A 17,677-nucleotide genomic window follows, 5' to 3' on the forward strand; every position below is an offset into this window, starting at 1 on the left:
ATTATCTTTGTCAGAAAAGTACTGGAGACCCAGAGAATTTTCATAAAGAAGATTCTGTCACTGTCATCCATTGTCATCGAATGGATTAGGGACAACACCAAGTAGAGGAAGGCTCATTGGCTTCTTCGTGATACCTATATTGCTTTTCGTCTTTTATTTGAGATGCATATCTGGCATGTTTTTCGAGAGGTGAATAGTACGATGGATTGAATTGCGATTTATGTAACAGGGCATTTCAAAAACTAGACCTAGAGACAGCATGACTTGTTCCCAACAACCCTGCAGGATCTTGTATACGCTGGCTTTATGGGCTGTGCACACATTAGAGTTATGTGATCGTCTGTTTGTATATATAAAAAAAAAAAGTTTAGATGCCATTTAGCATCATTTTCTTTTTTCTATTCTAAAAAATAAAAAAATAAAACTCCACTCTGTTATATTTTTTTACAAATATCGACATATTCGGCATTTGCAAAGAAATAATTGAGCTGTTAAATGTACATGAAAACACCTGGATATCTCTACCATAGTGATTAACAATTATAGATACTGAAATTTCTGTTAGCCTCAGGCCAAACTGGAGATATTGAGAACGGATTCTTGTCCCTCAACTCTCCACAATGGCTTGAGACCAGGCCTAGACACGGTCGCGTCTCCGGGGATGGCGATATTTTGTTGGATAAATGACCTCAGCAGTGCAATCTTACTCGTGCTAACATACGCGACTTACAATTTAATTTGACGAAAGGGATGGGAACGCGAGATTTTTTTCGCATACCTGGAGGAATACATTTTCCATTTATTTCCCATTTATTTCCTGCGTTCTGAATTTCAATATATATATATATATATATCTTGAAGGACATTTTGCTTTAGATTGTTTTATACTTTACAACTGGGAGTACCGTCGCCTTGATGGGTAAAGAGTAGGCGACAATTCAAGTCGGATGAAGCATATATAAAAATCGATAAAATAATTCTTACAATCTATATATGACAGTAATAACTTTCAATTCTCTCTCATCTTCCCACGTAGAGGGTTTTCGGTTGGGTGGGTTCTCACCAGTCACTACGTAAGCCTTATCCCCTCTCCCAGAACCTAGGGCTTAACCCAGACTTCCATCAAATTGCCTGCCAAGATATGCATGCACGCAAGCTAACAGATTCAAGCAACGCAAATCCTTCGCGCCACATATACACGGAAATGTAATACGCTAATACTCACAAGGAAGATGGAGTGACTAAATCCCAAAGTCCCGTAGGCAAGTCTAGCATTTCCTATGAACTTACCTTTTAAGAGCAGAGGTCACAATTTTTCCACCACCTCTTCTTCCCACTTTTGCAGCCATCTTTAGAAATATAAAAATGACCTCATGTGCAAGAAGAAGCTGCAGTTTTTGCTATAAAACATTCCCATTGCCAGATGCACCGCCCGTGCACGAATGCAACCAATCTTTTAACTGAATAATTAAAACAAGGAGACAGAAAACCACCTGTTTCACCAAGCCTTTACCCTTCTGCCATGGAATACAAATCTTTTCCTAAATTTAATATCGGGATTCCCTCTAGTAGTCTGCCAAAGGTAACACCTGGTAATACAATAGGAAGAAATAAACTATCTTTTACCCCTGGGAATGCATTGATAGATTAATTCATTATATTCAGCACCCGAAGCTAAAAATGCATCAAGTTGTTCAATTGCTGGGAGCGCTTTCATCGTCTGAAGAAACTGCTCTCTTCCCAATGTAACGCTGAAATGAGAAACCAACGGTCAAGAACAGCATAACAATACAAAGTAGATAGCCATTCAACACATTTGAAGCTCAAGTTACCTGTTTTCCAGAGGAGAAGGGAACATATTTGTATTTTATCATGTGAAGTATCTGTCGCTTCATTGTCACTGTAAATAGGACCACCCAATAGAAGAGTAGAATAGGCCAAAAAACAGGAACATCAAACACACTGAAGAATGTCAATATGAAAGCAATACAGAAGGCTCTTGTAATGGAATACCTGCACATGGAAAGAAAAGAGGGGTCGAATGCTTATTACCGTATCTGCCGACTACTGAATGACGTTAGGAGAAACTAGAACGTGGACTGCATAAAAAAAAATAGACATGTCTGTTTCACCGGTTTTATTGGAAAGACAATAATATCTCCAATTCATAGAAGAAACTGGATCATACAATCCCAACACTTCTGCAATATTGAACCTCAACTACAAATGGCTTGCAAGTGTTTTCTTTTCTTTTAGAAAAATAAAAGTAAAATGGAACACTCAGTTTGGGGACGATACAATGTGTCATATTAGACACATAGTATTTTGATAACAAATAATTCTTCTTGTAATAATGATGATTTACACAACATGACAAGAATTGGCAACATTCACTCCCAACAAGGAAACAAATGCAAAATAGACAATTCTGGCTGTAAGTTTGTACCATAATCAGTATACTATTCTTTTAACACAACAAGAAACTTGTAATACAAACTACGACCATGAATCTCTCTGAGTTACCATTCGCAATCTAGGCTGAACTATCTGCTCAGCCACCAAAAAAGCTTAGGTAAAAAGGAAGACGCACAAAAGTTGATAATGTTCATCTCCAATAAAGAAACAAAATATGAGTCCAAAATTCTGTGTGTTCTTATTAATGTTCACATTCAAAAGCAAAACCAAACTTTTAAAACAAATAAATCCACAAGTTTATATCATTCTTATTAATGTTCATGTTCAATAGAAAAACCAAACTTTAGCAATGAATACATGTCAATCTTTAATGTCAAACTATGACCAGTGCACTATTAATCATGCATAAATGCATGCATACATGAGACTAATAGGTTAATCAAATTTTGGTTGGCTAACCTTTCTTTTAAAGAAATCAGCGAGAGCTGAATGGCATGCAGAAGACAATCTTTTCAAATGGCATACTTGCACAACACTACACAAGTTGGGTGCTCTGGGACTGCCCTTGGAGCACAAGGTTCAAGCATGTTCCTGACAAACCTTTGACATTTTGAGCATGACATTTGTCCATTTATCATCAACTGACAGCCTTATGAATGCACCTACAACCTCCTATTTTGGTAGTGGGTCTGATATCATGTGGCTCCAGGAATTACTCTCTCTATTAAACAGTGGCTGACCATTGCTGAAAGAGAGGGTGCAGACTGTGTCACCATAAATAAAAGTGATGGTCCGATATACTGATTGGTATGTTTGGCATAGGACTGGTACACCACCATCTAATTCTGCCACAGGATCTAAGCGATTACCTTATGAATCTTGCTATAATAAAGAAAGTCTTATACACTCTAAGAAATAGAGAAGTCCACTTTAGGATCCTATAGCAACTTTCACAAGGTGAATCGTCAATAGCCTGCTTGGTCCTTAGCCACTTAGGCAGCATCGGTATGCAGCGCGCTGCCCAGCAAAAGCCAAAGCAACATGCCAGGGCTTGGACAAACACAGGTGGGTCAAGTTTGGACAATCCTTAAAGATTAGGAGGCACAGTTAGAGAGTTAGGCAAACCAAAAGACAGATTGTAACCTTCAATTGGTGCTCTAATAACTTACCTTAGTTACAACTCACAAGTTTCAATAATTTATCATAAGTAATTATTTACAAGTTTCTATCAACTATTCCTCATTTGCAGAGTTGCTTGTTGCATTAACTTGGCTCATTGGAAATGTCTTTCAGATGATTAACTGCATCATATGACCAGCAGTTGAAATATGTTACCTTACTAGTTAAAATGTATGTTTCACTGATTGGTTAATCAAATAAATATTGGCCTTCTGCACATCTTTCACAACATTTCATTAAAAGCATAAACTGAAGGCTGTATAGGATCCAAATCTGCAATCAAAGTTGCCCTTGTGAAGCCAAATGACTGCTACATGATACTGCCCAAGAAAAGTGATGTCGAGATGTGATGCTGCATGTTCTGGGAGGAACCATGAATGGAAAATCCACCACTAGATACTTCTAAGCTCTAGCATTCCCCTAACCAATATGATATTGATAAATCTTGTGATCCACAATTTAGACCAATGATAGGACCAAATGGCTTCACATCACCCACATTTGATCCATGGATCAACGTCAAATTGGATCGTGCAATTTCCATCATAGATTGTACAACCCCATGGATTATAAGATGAAACCAGTATCATATTTCATAAATTCTAAACTTGGGAAACCTATCCGTTTACAATATACTAAATTTCCTTGACTTTTACAATGACTAAGCAACAAAGACATATACATCTGGGAATTTGTGGTTTTAAACTTTCAAGAGTAAAGGAAATGATAGGAAGCTAGAAAGTCCCAGAAGCAAAATTTCATGTCCCTGCAAGTATCATAATGGGTGGTCATTTGAGTACCTATACAACAGAATTGGCTCATGACATCTAGGTGACCTTCGGTTGATAATCATATATACAAAAATACATACACACACACATGTTGGGCCTCCTATGGTGCTCCCAAAGGCTCAGGGGACCAAAGCTAAGGCCAAGATCCAAAGTCCATAAGGTGGTCATGGGGTTTCTAAGACTAATTTAGGCCTTAGGACAAAAGGTTGTCAGCCTTTCGGATCTTGAGGTCCAGAGATTTTGGGCCTTGAGGAACGAAATTATATTTGGGCTAGGATTGAGTCCAAGATTATGAGATTGGATCAAGTCGTGGGTGTACATGGGTTTGGGTGAGCGCAACCTTGTATTGAGTTAGCCAAGAGAGTTTTTAGATTGGGTCACATTAACCCTGTACATAAACATACACTGTATTTGGACTCGAAGAATCGAAGAAATACAAAATCATTTTCTTCCTAACCTTTCTCTCTCTTCTTTCCTCTCTCTCTCTGATCTTCTCCACATCCTAGCAGCAAAAAATCCTAGGATTTCTTGGCTGCCAACCCAAAAAAGAAAGAAAGGAGGCGCTAGAAACCAGTGCCCCCCCTTTTGCACGCCCCTTGTTTGTGCGCCCCCTCTTGGCCGCCCAAGAGGAGTTCCAAGCTTCATCTTTTGTTTTTTTGAGGCTTCATCAAGAGTACTTCCAGATCCCAAAAGGTGAATTTCAGATCTGATGGAGAAGGGGTTTAAATCGCAGAAAGAAATTCTGCCGACAGGATTTACAAGACTGCTGAAATCCTGAAAGTTGTTTTTGTTTTGCTTGATTGCTGACCTTCAAGGACCTCCACGACCTGATCCTTGTTGTTTTCTGACATCCACAACCTGGGGAAGTTGCTCCAACAATTGGTACCAGAGCACGGGTTGTGCGGAGAAAGAAGGAGACTCTAGAAGTTGAAGATCTTCAAAGGCTGAAATTTCAACAAGGACCCTATCAAGATATTTCTTAAATCCCTTGGAGTTTTGTTGTATTTTTGGTTTGGATCCAGCCATGAAAAGCAACATGAAGGTTGATTTTGAAAAGTTTGATGGGAAACAAAACTTTTCCATGTGGAAAGTTCGGGTAGAAAATCTTTTGGTTCAAACAGATCTAAATCAGACATTGAAGGAGAAACCTGAAGGGATAACAGATCGTCAGTGGATGTCTCTAGAGAAGAAGGCTTGTTCTGTGATTAGAAGATGTTTGGCAGATGTGGTGCTCTATTCGGTGTTAAAAGAGAGGACCCCAAAAGATTTATAATCGAAATTGCACACCATGTATATAAGGAAAAATATGTGCAACAAACTGATGTTGAAGAAAAGACTGTACAACCTACGGATGCAGAAAGGTGGAGATGTCTTGGGTCACATCCAGAAATTCGACCAGGTGTGCAATGAGTTGCTGAACATCAGGATGAAGATGGAGGAAGATAAGTCGTTGCTACTGCTATGCTCACTGCCTCCTTCCTATGATCTATTGGTGACGATGCTACTCTACAGCAAGGAGACCCTGGAGTATAAAAACATGATCTCGGTGCTGCGGTCCAACGAACAACGAAAAAGTTGACCAAAGAAGGTGCTCCCCAGGAGGGTTTGGCCGTGGGGGAGAGATCAAGAAAAGAAAGAGAAAGAGGCAAGTCAAGGGGACGGTTCAAGTCTCAAAAGAGCAGAAGCAAGAAAAAAGCTAGGTGCTACAAGTGCAACGAGATCGGACACTTCAAACGAGATTGCCCGCAATGGAAGAACAAAAAGGGAGATAAAAGAGGATTTGATGCACTGAGTACAGTGGCTGATAGTGAGGTGGAGGATGACCTCTTGGTAGTATCAGATGGTCACAGGCAAAACATAGATGTATGGACCCCAGATTCAGCCTGTTCACATCACGATACCCCAAATCGGTCTTGGTTCGCTACATACACCAAGACGGATGAAGGGAGCGTGATACTTGGAGATGATCACCCATGTCGAATTGTTGGTATTTGGAGCATTCAGGCAAAGATGTTTGATGAGATGGTGCAGACGCTCACTAATGTGAAGCACGTCCCTAATCTGAAGAAGAATCTCGTATCACTTGGTTATCTGGAGCGGAACGGCTACAGCTTCAGCAGTCGTGCCAGGAGTGGGGTGTTGAACATCTCAAATGGAGCCATGGTAGTGATGAGAGGTAGGAAAATGAAGAACCTCTATAGGATGGAAGGATCTGTGGTGACTGAAGAATCTGATGTAGCAGTAGTAGCGCAGGACCAGCAGGGGACTCACCGATTGTGGCACTACCGCCTAGACCACATGGGAGATCGTGGGATGAAGGAGCTAAGCAAGCATGGTCTGATTCCAGATCTGGATGCAGGTATCTCAGAGGTATGTAAGCCATGCCAGATGAAAAAGCAAAGGAGAGTACAATTTGCCAGCAATTCAGCTCGCAGTGCAGCCCCACTGGAACTAGTTCACACTGATGTGTAGGGACCGATCTCGATTTCAATCAGAAACGGGATGAGATACTTCTTGACCTTCATAGATGATTTCTCAAGGAAGGTATGGGTCTACTTCATGAAGGAGAAATCAAAAATCTTCACCAAATTCAAGATGTGAAAAGCTGAGGTGGAGAAGGAGATAGATCGGAGCTTGAAGTGTCTGCGGTCCGACAATGGCAGGAAGTACACCAGCAAGGAGCTTCAGATTTTTTGTAAGGAGTGGCATCAAAAAACACTTCTCGGTGAGAGGGACTCTTCAGTAAAATAGAGTGGCCGAGAGGATGAACAAACCCTTATGGAAAAGGCACAGTGCATGAGGCTGCAGGCAAGGCTTCTTAAGGTGTTCTGGATTGATACAGTGGATGCGCCTGTTATTTGGTAAATCGGTCACCTCACACTAAGTTAGATGGTGGTATTCCATAGGAGAAATGGTCTGGAAGGAAGATTGGGCTGAGCCATCTAAAGATGTTTGGGTGCACGGCATTTGTGCACATCAGTGCTAGTGAGCGGAGCAAATTGAACGCCAAATCACGGAAGATGGTGTTCTTGGAATATCCGCGAGGAGTTAAAGGATACCGACCGTGGAATACCTTGGAAAAAAAGGTTGTCATCAGTAGGGATGTCACCTTTGATGAAAATTCAATTCTCCAAAGGCGAGATGATATGGAGGAGCAGCAGGAGGTCCAGCAGAGCAGCGCTGGACAACTAACATCCTATGCTATTTTGCCACTTGTAGGTGCATCGGGAGGACTTGATATTCAGGTGAAGCACTCCCCAAAGGTGTCTCCACAGATGGAGAGAGCTCGGATGAATGAAAGAGGCCAAGAGGTCCAGTATGAGCAAACTAGACCTAGGACGGATATCAAGATTGCACTGCACAAGCTCAAAAGGAATGTCAGGCAATCGAAACGATATGACTTCCAAGAGACGGTGTCATATGCCCTGATGACAGCGAATGGAGACCCCTACACCTACGAGGAGGCTATGGAGAGCCAAGACAGAGAGAGATGGATCCAAGCAATGTTCGAGGAGATGCAGTCTCTCCACAAGAATGAGACGTGGCGATTGGTGCAGTTGCCACAAGGAAAGAAACTCATTGATTGTAAGTGGGTTTACCAACGCAAGAAGGGACCTTCGGAGCAGAGAGGTATCAGGTACAAAATGAGGCTAGTGGCCAAGGAATACTTCCAAAAAGAAGGCATCGACTTTAGTAAAATTTCTCTCCCGTCGTCAGGCATACTGCCATCAGGATGCTGCTGAGCATCGTAGCAGCTCAGGACTTGGAGCTGGAGTAGATGAATGTCAAGACAGCGTTCCTCCATGGGCATCTGGAGGAGAGCATCTACATGGAGCAGCCACCTGGATTCCGAGAGGCAGGAGCAGAAGGAAAAATCTGTTTATTGCAAAAATTGCTGTACGGACTGAAGCAGTCGTCGAGGCAATGGTACTAACGGTTTGATTCTTCTGTGAGGAGCATCGGACTTTTCAGATGCGAGTATGACTCTTGTATTTATATTAAATCTTTGGAGGATGGGTCTGGGGTGTTTCTACTCTTGTATATGGATGACATGCTTATAGCATGCAAGAGTAGGAAAGTTGTACAGAAACTGAAAGCAGCCTTGTCTCGAGAGTTTGAGATGAAGGATTTGGAGCCTACGAGGAAGATCTTAGGCATAGAAATCTTCAAAGATCGAGCCAAAAGGATACTGCGTTTATCTCAGGGAGATTACATCAAGAAGATCTTGAAGAGATTTGGGATGAAGGAAAACTGATGGAGCTGCCACTCACCGAGCACTTTAAACTCTCGAAGACGATGTCACCACAGACTGAGGTGGAGGCTCAAGAGATGGAGAGAGTGCCATATGCCTCTGGTGTGGGAAGCCTTATGTACACCATGGTGTGTTGTAGGCCGGATATTGTCCATACAGTGAGCCAGGTCAGCAGGTTTATGGCGCAGCCTAATAGGGAGCATTGACGAGCACTGAAGGAGATCTTCAGGTACTTGGCGGATACTGTTGGAGTCGGCATCTGCTATGGACAGTGAAGAGATGCTGAGGAACTCTCCAACATATCTAAGGAGGCTCGAGGGCAGATAGAAGGGTTCGTGGATGCGGATTTCGATGGAGACGTAGACACCCGACGGTCGATGACAGATTTTATATTTAGCCTATTTGGAGATCCCATTTCGTGGAGATCGTGCTTGCAGGCCATCACGGCCTTATCCACGACTGAGGTGGAGTACGTTGGTGTTACGAAAGTAGTGAAACAGGCCCTATAATTGAAGGGCTTGACGTTGGAGATGAACCTCGCACAGGAGACCGTCAAGGTGCACTGTGACAGTCAGAATGCACTATTACTTGCACAGAACTCTGTCTACCATGCGAGGACGAAGCACATTGATATCAGATATCATCGGATCAGAGAGCTTGTGGAAGAAGATGAGGTGGAGCTGGTGAAGGTCTACATCAAGGAGAATCTAGTGGATACACTGACGAAGGTATTTATATGGGACAGTTTTCGAAAATGTGTGAACTGATGTACTTGATGGATAGGATGGAGTTGGTTGAGGCCTTGGGGCACCAAGATGGAGATTGTTGGGCCTCATGTGGTGCTCCCAAGGCTCAGAGGACCAAGGCTAAGGCCAAGATCCAAAGTCCATGAGGTGGTCATGGAGTTTTAGGGCTAGTTTGGGCCCTAAGACGAAAGGCTGTCAGCCTTTCGGATCTTGAGGTCCAAAGATTTTGGGCTTTGAGGGACTAACTTATATTTGGACTAGGATTGAATCCAAAATTATGAGATTGGATCAAGTCATGGGTGTACATGGGCTTGGATGAGCGCAATCTTATATTGAGTTAGTCAAGAGAGTTTTTGGGTTGGATCACATTGACCTTGTATATAAACATACACTATATTTGGACTCAAGGAATCGAAAGAATACAAAATCATTTTCTCTCTAACTTTTCTCTCTCTTCCTTCCTCTCTCTCTGGTCTTCTCTACGTCCTAGCAGCAAGAAACCCTAGGATTTCTTGGCCGCTAACCCAAAAAGAAAAGAAAGAAAGAGGTGCTAAAACCAGTGCCCTCCCTTTTGCATGCCCCCCTGTTTGTGCGCCCCCTCTTGACCGCCCAAGAAGAGTTTCAGGCCTCATCTTTTGTTTTTTGAAGGCTTCATCAAGAGTACTTCCAGATCCCAAAAGATGGATTTCAGATCTGGTGGAGTTCAAATCGCAGAAAAAAATCCTGCCGACAAGATTTACAAGACTGCTAAAATCCTGAAGGTTGTTTTTGTTTTGCTTGATTGCTGACCTTCAAGGACCTCCATGACCTAATTCTTGCTGTTTCCTAACATCCACAACCTAGGAAAGTTGCTCCAACAACACACACACATATATAATTACACATACATGTAAGTATCTATATATATAGTCCAAACATGTGCATGGGTGCATGCACGCACATAAATATACAGACATGCATACGAGCGCATGCATGTATTTCCTTGTAATTTCTTTTCATGAATGACAAGTGGATGCTAATGAGTGCATGGATTACATCATTCAGAAATATCACTTGCATTAAAAAAGTTAAACAACTTAGAAGTTAAGACTAAACAAGTTCCCACAAAAGTTCATTTGAATCCTTGTGCTCTTAATGTTTAAGTAGCACAAAATTTACAAACAAGAAACATACCTTCGAAAAATCTCTAGCTGTCTGTATTCAGCATGTAATGTCTTATGGTATGTTAAATGTTCTTATTGTAGCAATATTAAAATCTGATAACATAAATGTACTAGTTGAATAAATGAGTTATGCAAATTTGTATTAAGCCCATGCATAGTTGATAGCTGAGGCACCAAGGTGATATGGTAGGCACATTTGAGGGCCACCTAGGCAATTTGACGACCATAGAGATTATGTTCTATTTTCCAAATTCTGGCTTCTTTTTTCCCTATGATCTTTGATTTAAAGGGAAAATTGACTTGATGCAATTTCAGGGGCAAAGCATGTTTTCTTGGAAGATTTAGTAATAAGATAACTCTTATCTGTAAAGTCAAGAAAACATATGGCTAGGATGTTGCATAAGACTTAACTAGTGGATGACAAATACAAAGATCTATTCCTAAAGAAACAAGCAGAAGAAAAGGAAGCAATTGCATACATTGTATCCCACAATAATGATAGTGATGGTGATGACATGTTTATCATTTTAATTTGCTCTGCATGCCTATATCAGCAAACATTTTTCAACGCACTGAGATGTCCTATAAACTTAAAATATCATGGATATACTATTTTTGGACCTGCCATATATTGACGATATGGATGTTGGAAAGAAGACTCCTTATGTTCCATTATGATGGCGTTATACTCCATTCATCCAAGTTACAGGTTATTCAAGTTTCTTAATTTTCACTTTTAATTTTCCATTTTTCAATGTTTAATAGAAACCAGAAAGAATTTTCAGCTTCGCAATTGGTCCAGTCTATAATGACCCCATACACTTAGTATATGATCTCAATATTGACAATGTTGCTTACATTTAGGAAATACCAACTAGTAAGCCCATATATGGCAAGGCCAATACCAAATGAGTGGGGCCATCTCTGTGCTTGGAAGTTCTGGACGCTGGATGCTCCCCCAACAACATGATTACTAAGCGACACTACAAATTAAAGTTGCCTTCATTCACCAAAAGCATAAATTTCCTCATGGCAGGAAAGTTGAGATATGAGGGTGAAATCATAAGGGGGGGAAGCAAACACTAAATCAAATTGACTTCATTTCCAACAATTCCTACTCAAAGCCACACAAAAAGTCTCTCCCTTCCTTTACCAATTTGAGCTGCTTGTGGGCTCATAGCCCTACTTGAAAAAAAAACCAAAATGTTACAATTATCGATTGACAAGCCAAAACCCTTTTTGGAACCAAACTTATATTTTGGTAATGGCATAAGAGGACAATACCTCTGACACGGTCACCTAATTTGCACATTTGGATCCACTTAAACAATAAACCAAGCAAAAGAAGAGGTCAAAACCATTGCCCAATTGGAAATTCATGGGGATGGAGGCTTGCCAACCACCATAACACAATTTTGTGATGACTGATTTTCAAGGATGTGGGTTGAGAACATTGAACTGTTTCCAATTCACAAACATGTCGAAGGTGGCATCTTTCATAACTTGACTAGATCAATGCATTCAATGCGAGCTATATATAGGGATTCATTGGTTTAGGGCAAAGGGTGATGCGAGTTAAAGAGAATGGAGCTTTGGTATCCAAAAATATAGGATATGAGATGCATTCCAATGCACGAGACTCCCACCATTGTAAGGTTTTGGGAAGGTCAATTGTACCCAGCTTTACACTCATGTATAGAGAAGCTATTTCCATGTTTCAAATCTATAACACTCTATCACAATGAAGCAAAACTACTATTGTGCTAAGGCCCACCGTCAAAAGTTACAAGATATAGCAAATCTAAAATTGAAACTTCAGAGTAAAAAATTCAAGAATAAAGATTTGGGCTTCTAGTTTTGTTTTAAAGAATAGGCTCTGAGGAATTGAAAGAATTTCAGTTCTAGATGGTCAGGTTTTCATGAGTGTTGCATGAACTCTCATGTCTATCAAAAGGAATTGGAATAGTTTCATAAGCTACAAGGTCAAGGCTGGTCAACTTCTTGGTAACCACTATAACTAAGAAAGATGGAGTGAATTTTAGAAGTGATATCCATGAAAAATCAAAAGTGATTTCTGGTATTCTGGTCACATCAGCATGATCTCTAATCTAACAAAGAATCAAAGAAAGATCAGTAGATGAAAATTTGGAATTTTAAGATCAAGACTGGTGACAGGTTTGAGTTTAAATGAGGACAGGTTTACAAGTTTAATTAGCAATTAACCACAGGGAAAGTGAAAAGTTCTCAAATCAGATCTGTCACAGATCTGGGCAGTTCTGAAAGCAAGTGCTTCACGGAGGAGGAAGAAAAAAGAAGAACGAAGAAGAAGAACTGGAAAGAGAAAAGGTGAAAGACGAAGAAAAAACAGGGGAGCAGACCTTCCTACCAAGTCTTCTGTCAAATAATTCCAGCTACATTGCAGCTAGCCCCTTCTTTTATCATAGATCCAATCAGTACTCAAACATAGAGATAATATCCAACTAGAACTAAAAGAAAGAAATAAAATTGATTACATCTTAGTCCGGGGTAAACCTCGTGGTTCTCTTGAAGTATAGGAAGCATACAAACAATTGTAAATATCTAGGATAGTCAGTAGGCCATTCTATCTCCACTTCAAATCCCAAGAAATGCTAGAAAGGCTTATTTGTCATTTTAACATACATTGATTAGAAATTAACTTCCAAGATCCTAATAGGCCTCCTATTTTAGTTTTTCAGCTTATCATGTGACTTAGAATTCAATCTTCTATCAAGCATTGCCTTCTCCACAGTCATCTGAATTTTTTCCAAATCTAAAGGTACCATTGGGAGTTGCTTCCCAATTGCACAAGCTAAATTTAAGTTAGACGTAACATAGGCCCTCTAATTGCCAACTGACCTTTAAGGTTTCATGGTAGGCCTCTCTCTCGTTTGAATTTACCTTGATTAGCAATTATTATTGGGGATGAATGTCAAACTGAGGACCAGTCATAAAACATTACCAAAACTTAATAAATTATAATGCCCTATTCCAAAAATCTGACTCCACACAAATGGAATAAAAGCTTGTTTCTAAATTATAAATCAACATGGCATTGTCTTTTTTAGGAATCCATTCTTTTTTGTGAAACTTATGTCATACTTTCTTTCCCCCAAAATGTCTATACTTGACCAATTTAACATCATCCCCAACCAAACCCATCTTCCCCTCCATAACATGTTTTGTACGCCCTTATTTGCACTTCTAGACATAATGAGAACCAAAAACTATCAATCAGATCTTTCCATCTTCCAATCCATTAGTAAACAAACTTCTTTTATTACAAAGCATCTACCATGCTTACATGTGATTAGGTCTGGAACTGGGCTCGGACTGGCTCGACTTCGGATTGAGTTTCGAGCTAAGCCCAAAACAGTTCAGACCGGGCTTGGGCTCAATTATAGAGCCCGTTTGTATTTCGGGCTGGGCTCGAGTATGCATTTGGCCCAACCCCGGCCCGAGCCCCAAGTCCAGCCCAATTGGGAGCCAGGCTCGAGCCTGAAGTCCAGTCCGATTAGGAGGCAAATCCCACGGTGAATAACACACCACATTACCCCTTGTGTTTCACAAATTCCCGATTGCACGCTATCCACTGTGTGTATGCTTGAAATTTGCACTGGTTCATGCGAATCTGGTGCCGTGGTGCGCTCCTTTCTTGCGAGTCACGACCCCCCTTTAAGAGGTTTCTCCCTTCGGGCCTCCTCCTTCGCGACCTTCCGCGCAGCGGTGGTGATCTCCAACCAGTCTACCAGAGGCAGAAGCTCTCCCACCGGCTCCTCGAACACCTTCCTCTCCCATTCTCCCTCCTGCATCACCGACAGAGATTGGGATGGAGTACGCGACGGTGATGGTGGCAATCATCACGAACACGCGGCGGCTGGCGGAGGAGCATGTGCAACAGATTCGAAGGCTCGGGGAGGGTGGGTGCGGGTGGGCACTCCAACGGCAGCGGATGGACGCTGCGGCGGCCGTGCGGGCATGGCTAGGGGGATTGGCAGGGTGGTGGCCGACGGAGAGGATACGGAGGAGGGGTTGGCATGGCAGCAGTCGTCGAAGATGGGTGGGCACTCCAACGGCAGTGGGTGGACGCGACGGCGGTTGTGCAAGCACGACTAGAGGGATCTGTGTGGGTGGCAGCCGACTGAGAGGACATGGAGGAGGGGGTTGGCGCAGCGATAGTCATCGGAGAGGGACTTGAGGTGGAGCCTGGAGGAGCGATCAGCGATTGCTAATGGAGCCGGGGGCAGCATGGGCGGCGATGCCAGCGAGCTTCGAATGGAGCTCGACGAAGTGAAGGAACGGCGTTGGATTGACCCAATCAGGATCGAGCCAATTTTTTTCCAAAATAATCGGGCCTAAGCCCGACCCAAAGCCTGAAGAAAATTTTCGAACCGGGCTTGGGTAGGGATATGGCCCGGCCCGGCTCAATTCCAACCCTATATGTGATCCTCCCAACTGGTGGACTTGTTGTGCCATCAACTTCATATCACTTTCCTGCTAATTCTTTGCCATAAAGTTTCGGTTCGTGATCTTATTAGAAGTACTCGTGTTAAATGCAATGCATCCATGTATACCCTTGACTAGCTGTAGGATTCCTCTATCATTTAGACTGATAATCCTTTTTGATTTTGTGCTTTCCTACTCTCTTTATTCAAAACTTTACTTGCTGATTGCAAATTATTATTTACTGGATACATGTTTTGAACATGATCAACATCCTTTAATATGTTCTTGTAAATGATTTTGATAAGAGTTCATCTTTGCTGCTGGATTTCATATTTCTCCAACTAAGTTATAAGATTGGGGATGACACGTTACCAATCCTAAAATTAAGATATTAGTAATAGAGGTTTTCTAACCTAACATTAGGAATGCTAAGAAACCCTAACATATTGTTTGGATTGGGGGTACACAGGGGTTCATAAGGGGAAGGGAAGGGAGGGTAAAGAATAAATCTCTGTTTGATAAAATTTTTTGAGAGGTAAAGGAGGGTACAGAAGGGTTCTCTCAACTCCTCCGTATCCCTTACTCAATTTTCTGTACCCCCGATTTGAGGTGTAAAGAGGAAAAAGTTCACACTTAATTTTTATTTTCCTAACTTATACTTAATAAAATTTTAAAATTACAACTAGACCATTATATACTCTATCTTACCAACCGCCCCTTTGCTCTTCGCACAACTCAGAAACCCTATAGCCATTATAGATAAAGTTGGATATGATCCAGGAGTGAAATTCATCATATTAGAAAGTTGAGTCATGAATCAAAAAAAAAGAACGGGCATTTGTCAAACAGAACGGACATTTCAAAAAGCTAAAATTATTCTCGAATAGATTCATATGAATACCAAAAAAAGGAATCAAAGAGAGCAGATTTGAGAAGCATATTTGTCAAAAGAAACAAACATTTGTTAAAATATCACAAATATTAAATAATATATCTATTAATGAGAAAGGACATTTGTCAAAATATATACAAAATTCTTCTACCCCTCCCTTAATCCCTCTATTCAAACAAGGATAAGGTATGTACCCTTCTTTATCCTTCCCCTCTCTTTCTAAACAAGGGTCCATTAATTTCCTTACCCTCCCCTCCCTTCCCCTCCATTACCCTCCTCTCCCTTCCCCTTATGAACTCTCGTGTACCCCCAATCCAAACAAAGCGTAAGATTCCAACCCACCCACCCCACCCCCATTTGGCATCAGACGGTGCTCGGTTAGAGTTAGAAAGCTAAATAGGGCATGCTGTAGGCAAGAAATTGTATATTTAGTTGGATCATCTCAATTCTAAGATAGTGTAAGAGTTTTCAGAAGACAACTTGTTATTGACATCCGGAAATTATCTAAATATTATGTCATCTGCCATCAAATCTCCTTTTATGCTTCCCTCTTTGCATCAAAAGAGAATGAAACCACAAACCGACACTAGAAGAAAGAAAAGAAGATCATCTATATCAGCCTACTTACAAGAGCTACACTAATTGCGCAGCTAGCAGCCCTGCGAAGTTCTTGCTCATCTATATCAGCCTCTTCGTACAAGTTTTTTTTTTCTTTCCGAAGTCACCTCAAATAATTTGAAAAAGAGGCACCTTTATTTTCTTTTTTCTACTGCAAGTTTTAGGTGTTCATTCCATTAAATAACTCGACCTAGAAATTTTATCTGCACATCATCAAGACCATTCCCACATTACCATTCCAAATCTTATATGCAAACATCCTTATTTTCCAAACTCGATTGAAGAGGATCAATGGAACATGGGTAAAGCAAGCAATAGATCAGAAGAACTCACATCTCAGGTTAGCCCGATAGAGAAGGGAAAGCGAGAGAAGGAAAAAAGATAGGGAAAAAAAAAAGCGAGAAAGCGCACCAGAACTTGAACTCGGGAAGGCGACGGACGAAGGGGCGGAACTCGTCAGAGGAGCGGGTGGGGAGGGAGGGGCCGGGGCCGTCAACGAGCTCCTGGATCTCGGGGTCAACCTGGGGGGAGAGGAAGGCGATGAAGAGGTTGAGGACGTAGATGCCAAGGGCGTATGAGACGATATAGAAGCCCTGGACGAACCAGACGCGGATGGCGTAGGCAACGGCCACCGCTCCGAACCACAGCCACCGCCGGAACACGTGCGGCGTCGCCTTGTCCAGTAAGTGCTGGTACCGCCGAGAAGCGGCAGCGGCCCACGCCGACAGCACCGGCACGCCACCGTCGGAGGAAGAATCCATTGCCGTCTCACTATGCCCTCTTTCGCCTAATCGGGTCCCTCCTTCGCCCTCCATTGCTACCCTTATTGCTAACCTTCTCCTAAACAAATTAGAGGGCCTCGCCTTTTTAACAAGGTCGGGTTTAAAACGAAGGACGCGTTTGGTTTGGCATAACGCCTGGGTTGGGAGAGAAGAAACGGGGTGGAAAGAAAAGAATGGGAGAGGAAATTATTTTTTTAAAAAAAAATTTAAAAAAAATAAAAAAATATATATTTTTTTTAAATTCATAACTTTTTTCTTTCAAATTAAGAGAAATTAAGAATAAATAATTTTTTTGTAATTTCCATCTTACTTCTTTAATGATAAAGAATAAAATTAATATTATATTTCAATTCTAAGATTTAATTGGAGAGAAAA

The 17,677-nt window shown here is 41.4% G+C and overlaps 1 protein-coding gene across 1 annotated transcript; it reads right to left on the reverse strand.

The window, feature by feature from the left end:
- Positions 1–1,435: 1,435 nt before the first annotated feature.
- On the reverse strand, positions 1,436–17,416 carry LOC109504755 (protein RER1A). The gene is made up of 3 exons (XM_019845946.2): positions 16,932–17,416; positions 1,833–2,013; positions 1,436–1,751 (listed from the first exon to the last, which is right to left on the reverse strand). The coding sequence occupies exons 1-3, from the start codon at positions 17,333–17,335 to the stop codon at positions 1,695–1,697; spliced, it is 642 nt and encodes a 213-aa protein (XP_019701505.1). The 5' UTR covers positions 17,336–17,416; the 3' UTR covers positions 1,436–1,694.
- Between the last annotated feature and the right edge of the window lie 261 nt (positions 17,417–17,677).

Source organism: Elaeis guineensis, chromosome 1 (assembly GCF_000442705.2).
Source record: "Elaeis guineensis isolate ETL-2024a chromosome 1, EG11, whole genome shotgun sequence".
Taxonomy (NCBI): Eukaryota; Viridiplantae; Streptophyta; class Magnoliopsida; order Arecales; family Arecaceae; genus Elaeis; species Elaeis guineensis.

What these genes read in the sequence shown, in the direction of transcription:
- LOC109504755 (XM_019845946.2), bottom strand. Translation starts at nt 17,335, where the DNA reads ATGGAGGGCGAAGGAGGGACCCGATTAGGCGAAAGAGGGCATAGTGAG. An exon ending in CTTCCCGAGTTCAAGTTCTG is followed by an intron (nt 2,014 to 16,931) that starts GTGCGCTTTCTC and finishes TTCCATGTGCAG; the next exon opens with GTATTCCATTACAAGAGCCT. An exon ending in CCTTCTCCTCTGGAAAACAG is followed by an intron (nt 1,752 to 1,832) that starts GTAACTTGAGCT and finishes TTCTCATTTCAG; the next exon opens with CGTTACATTGGGAAGAGAGC.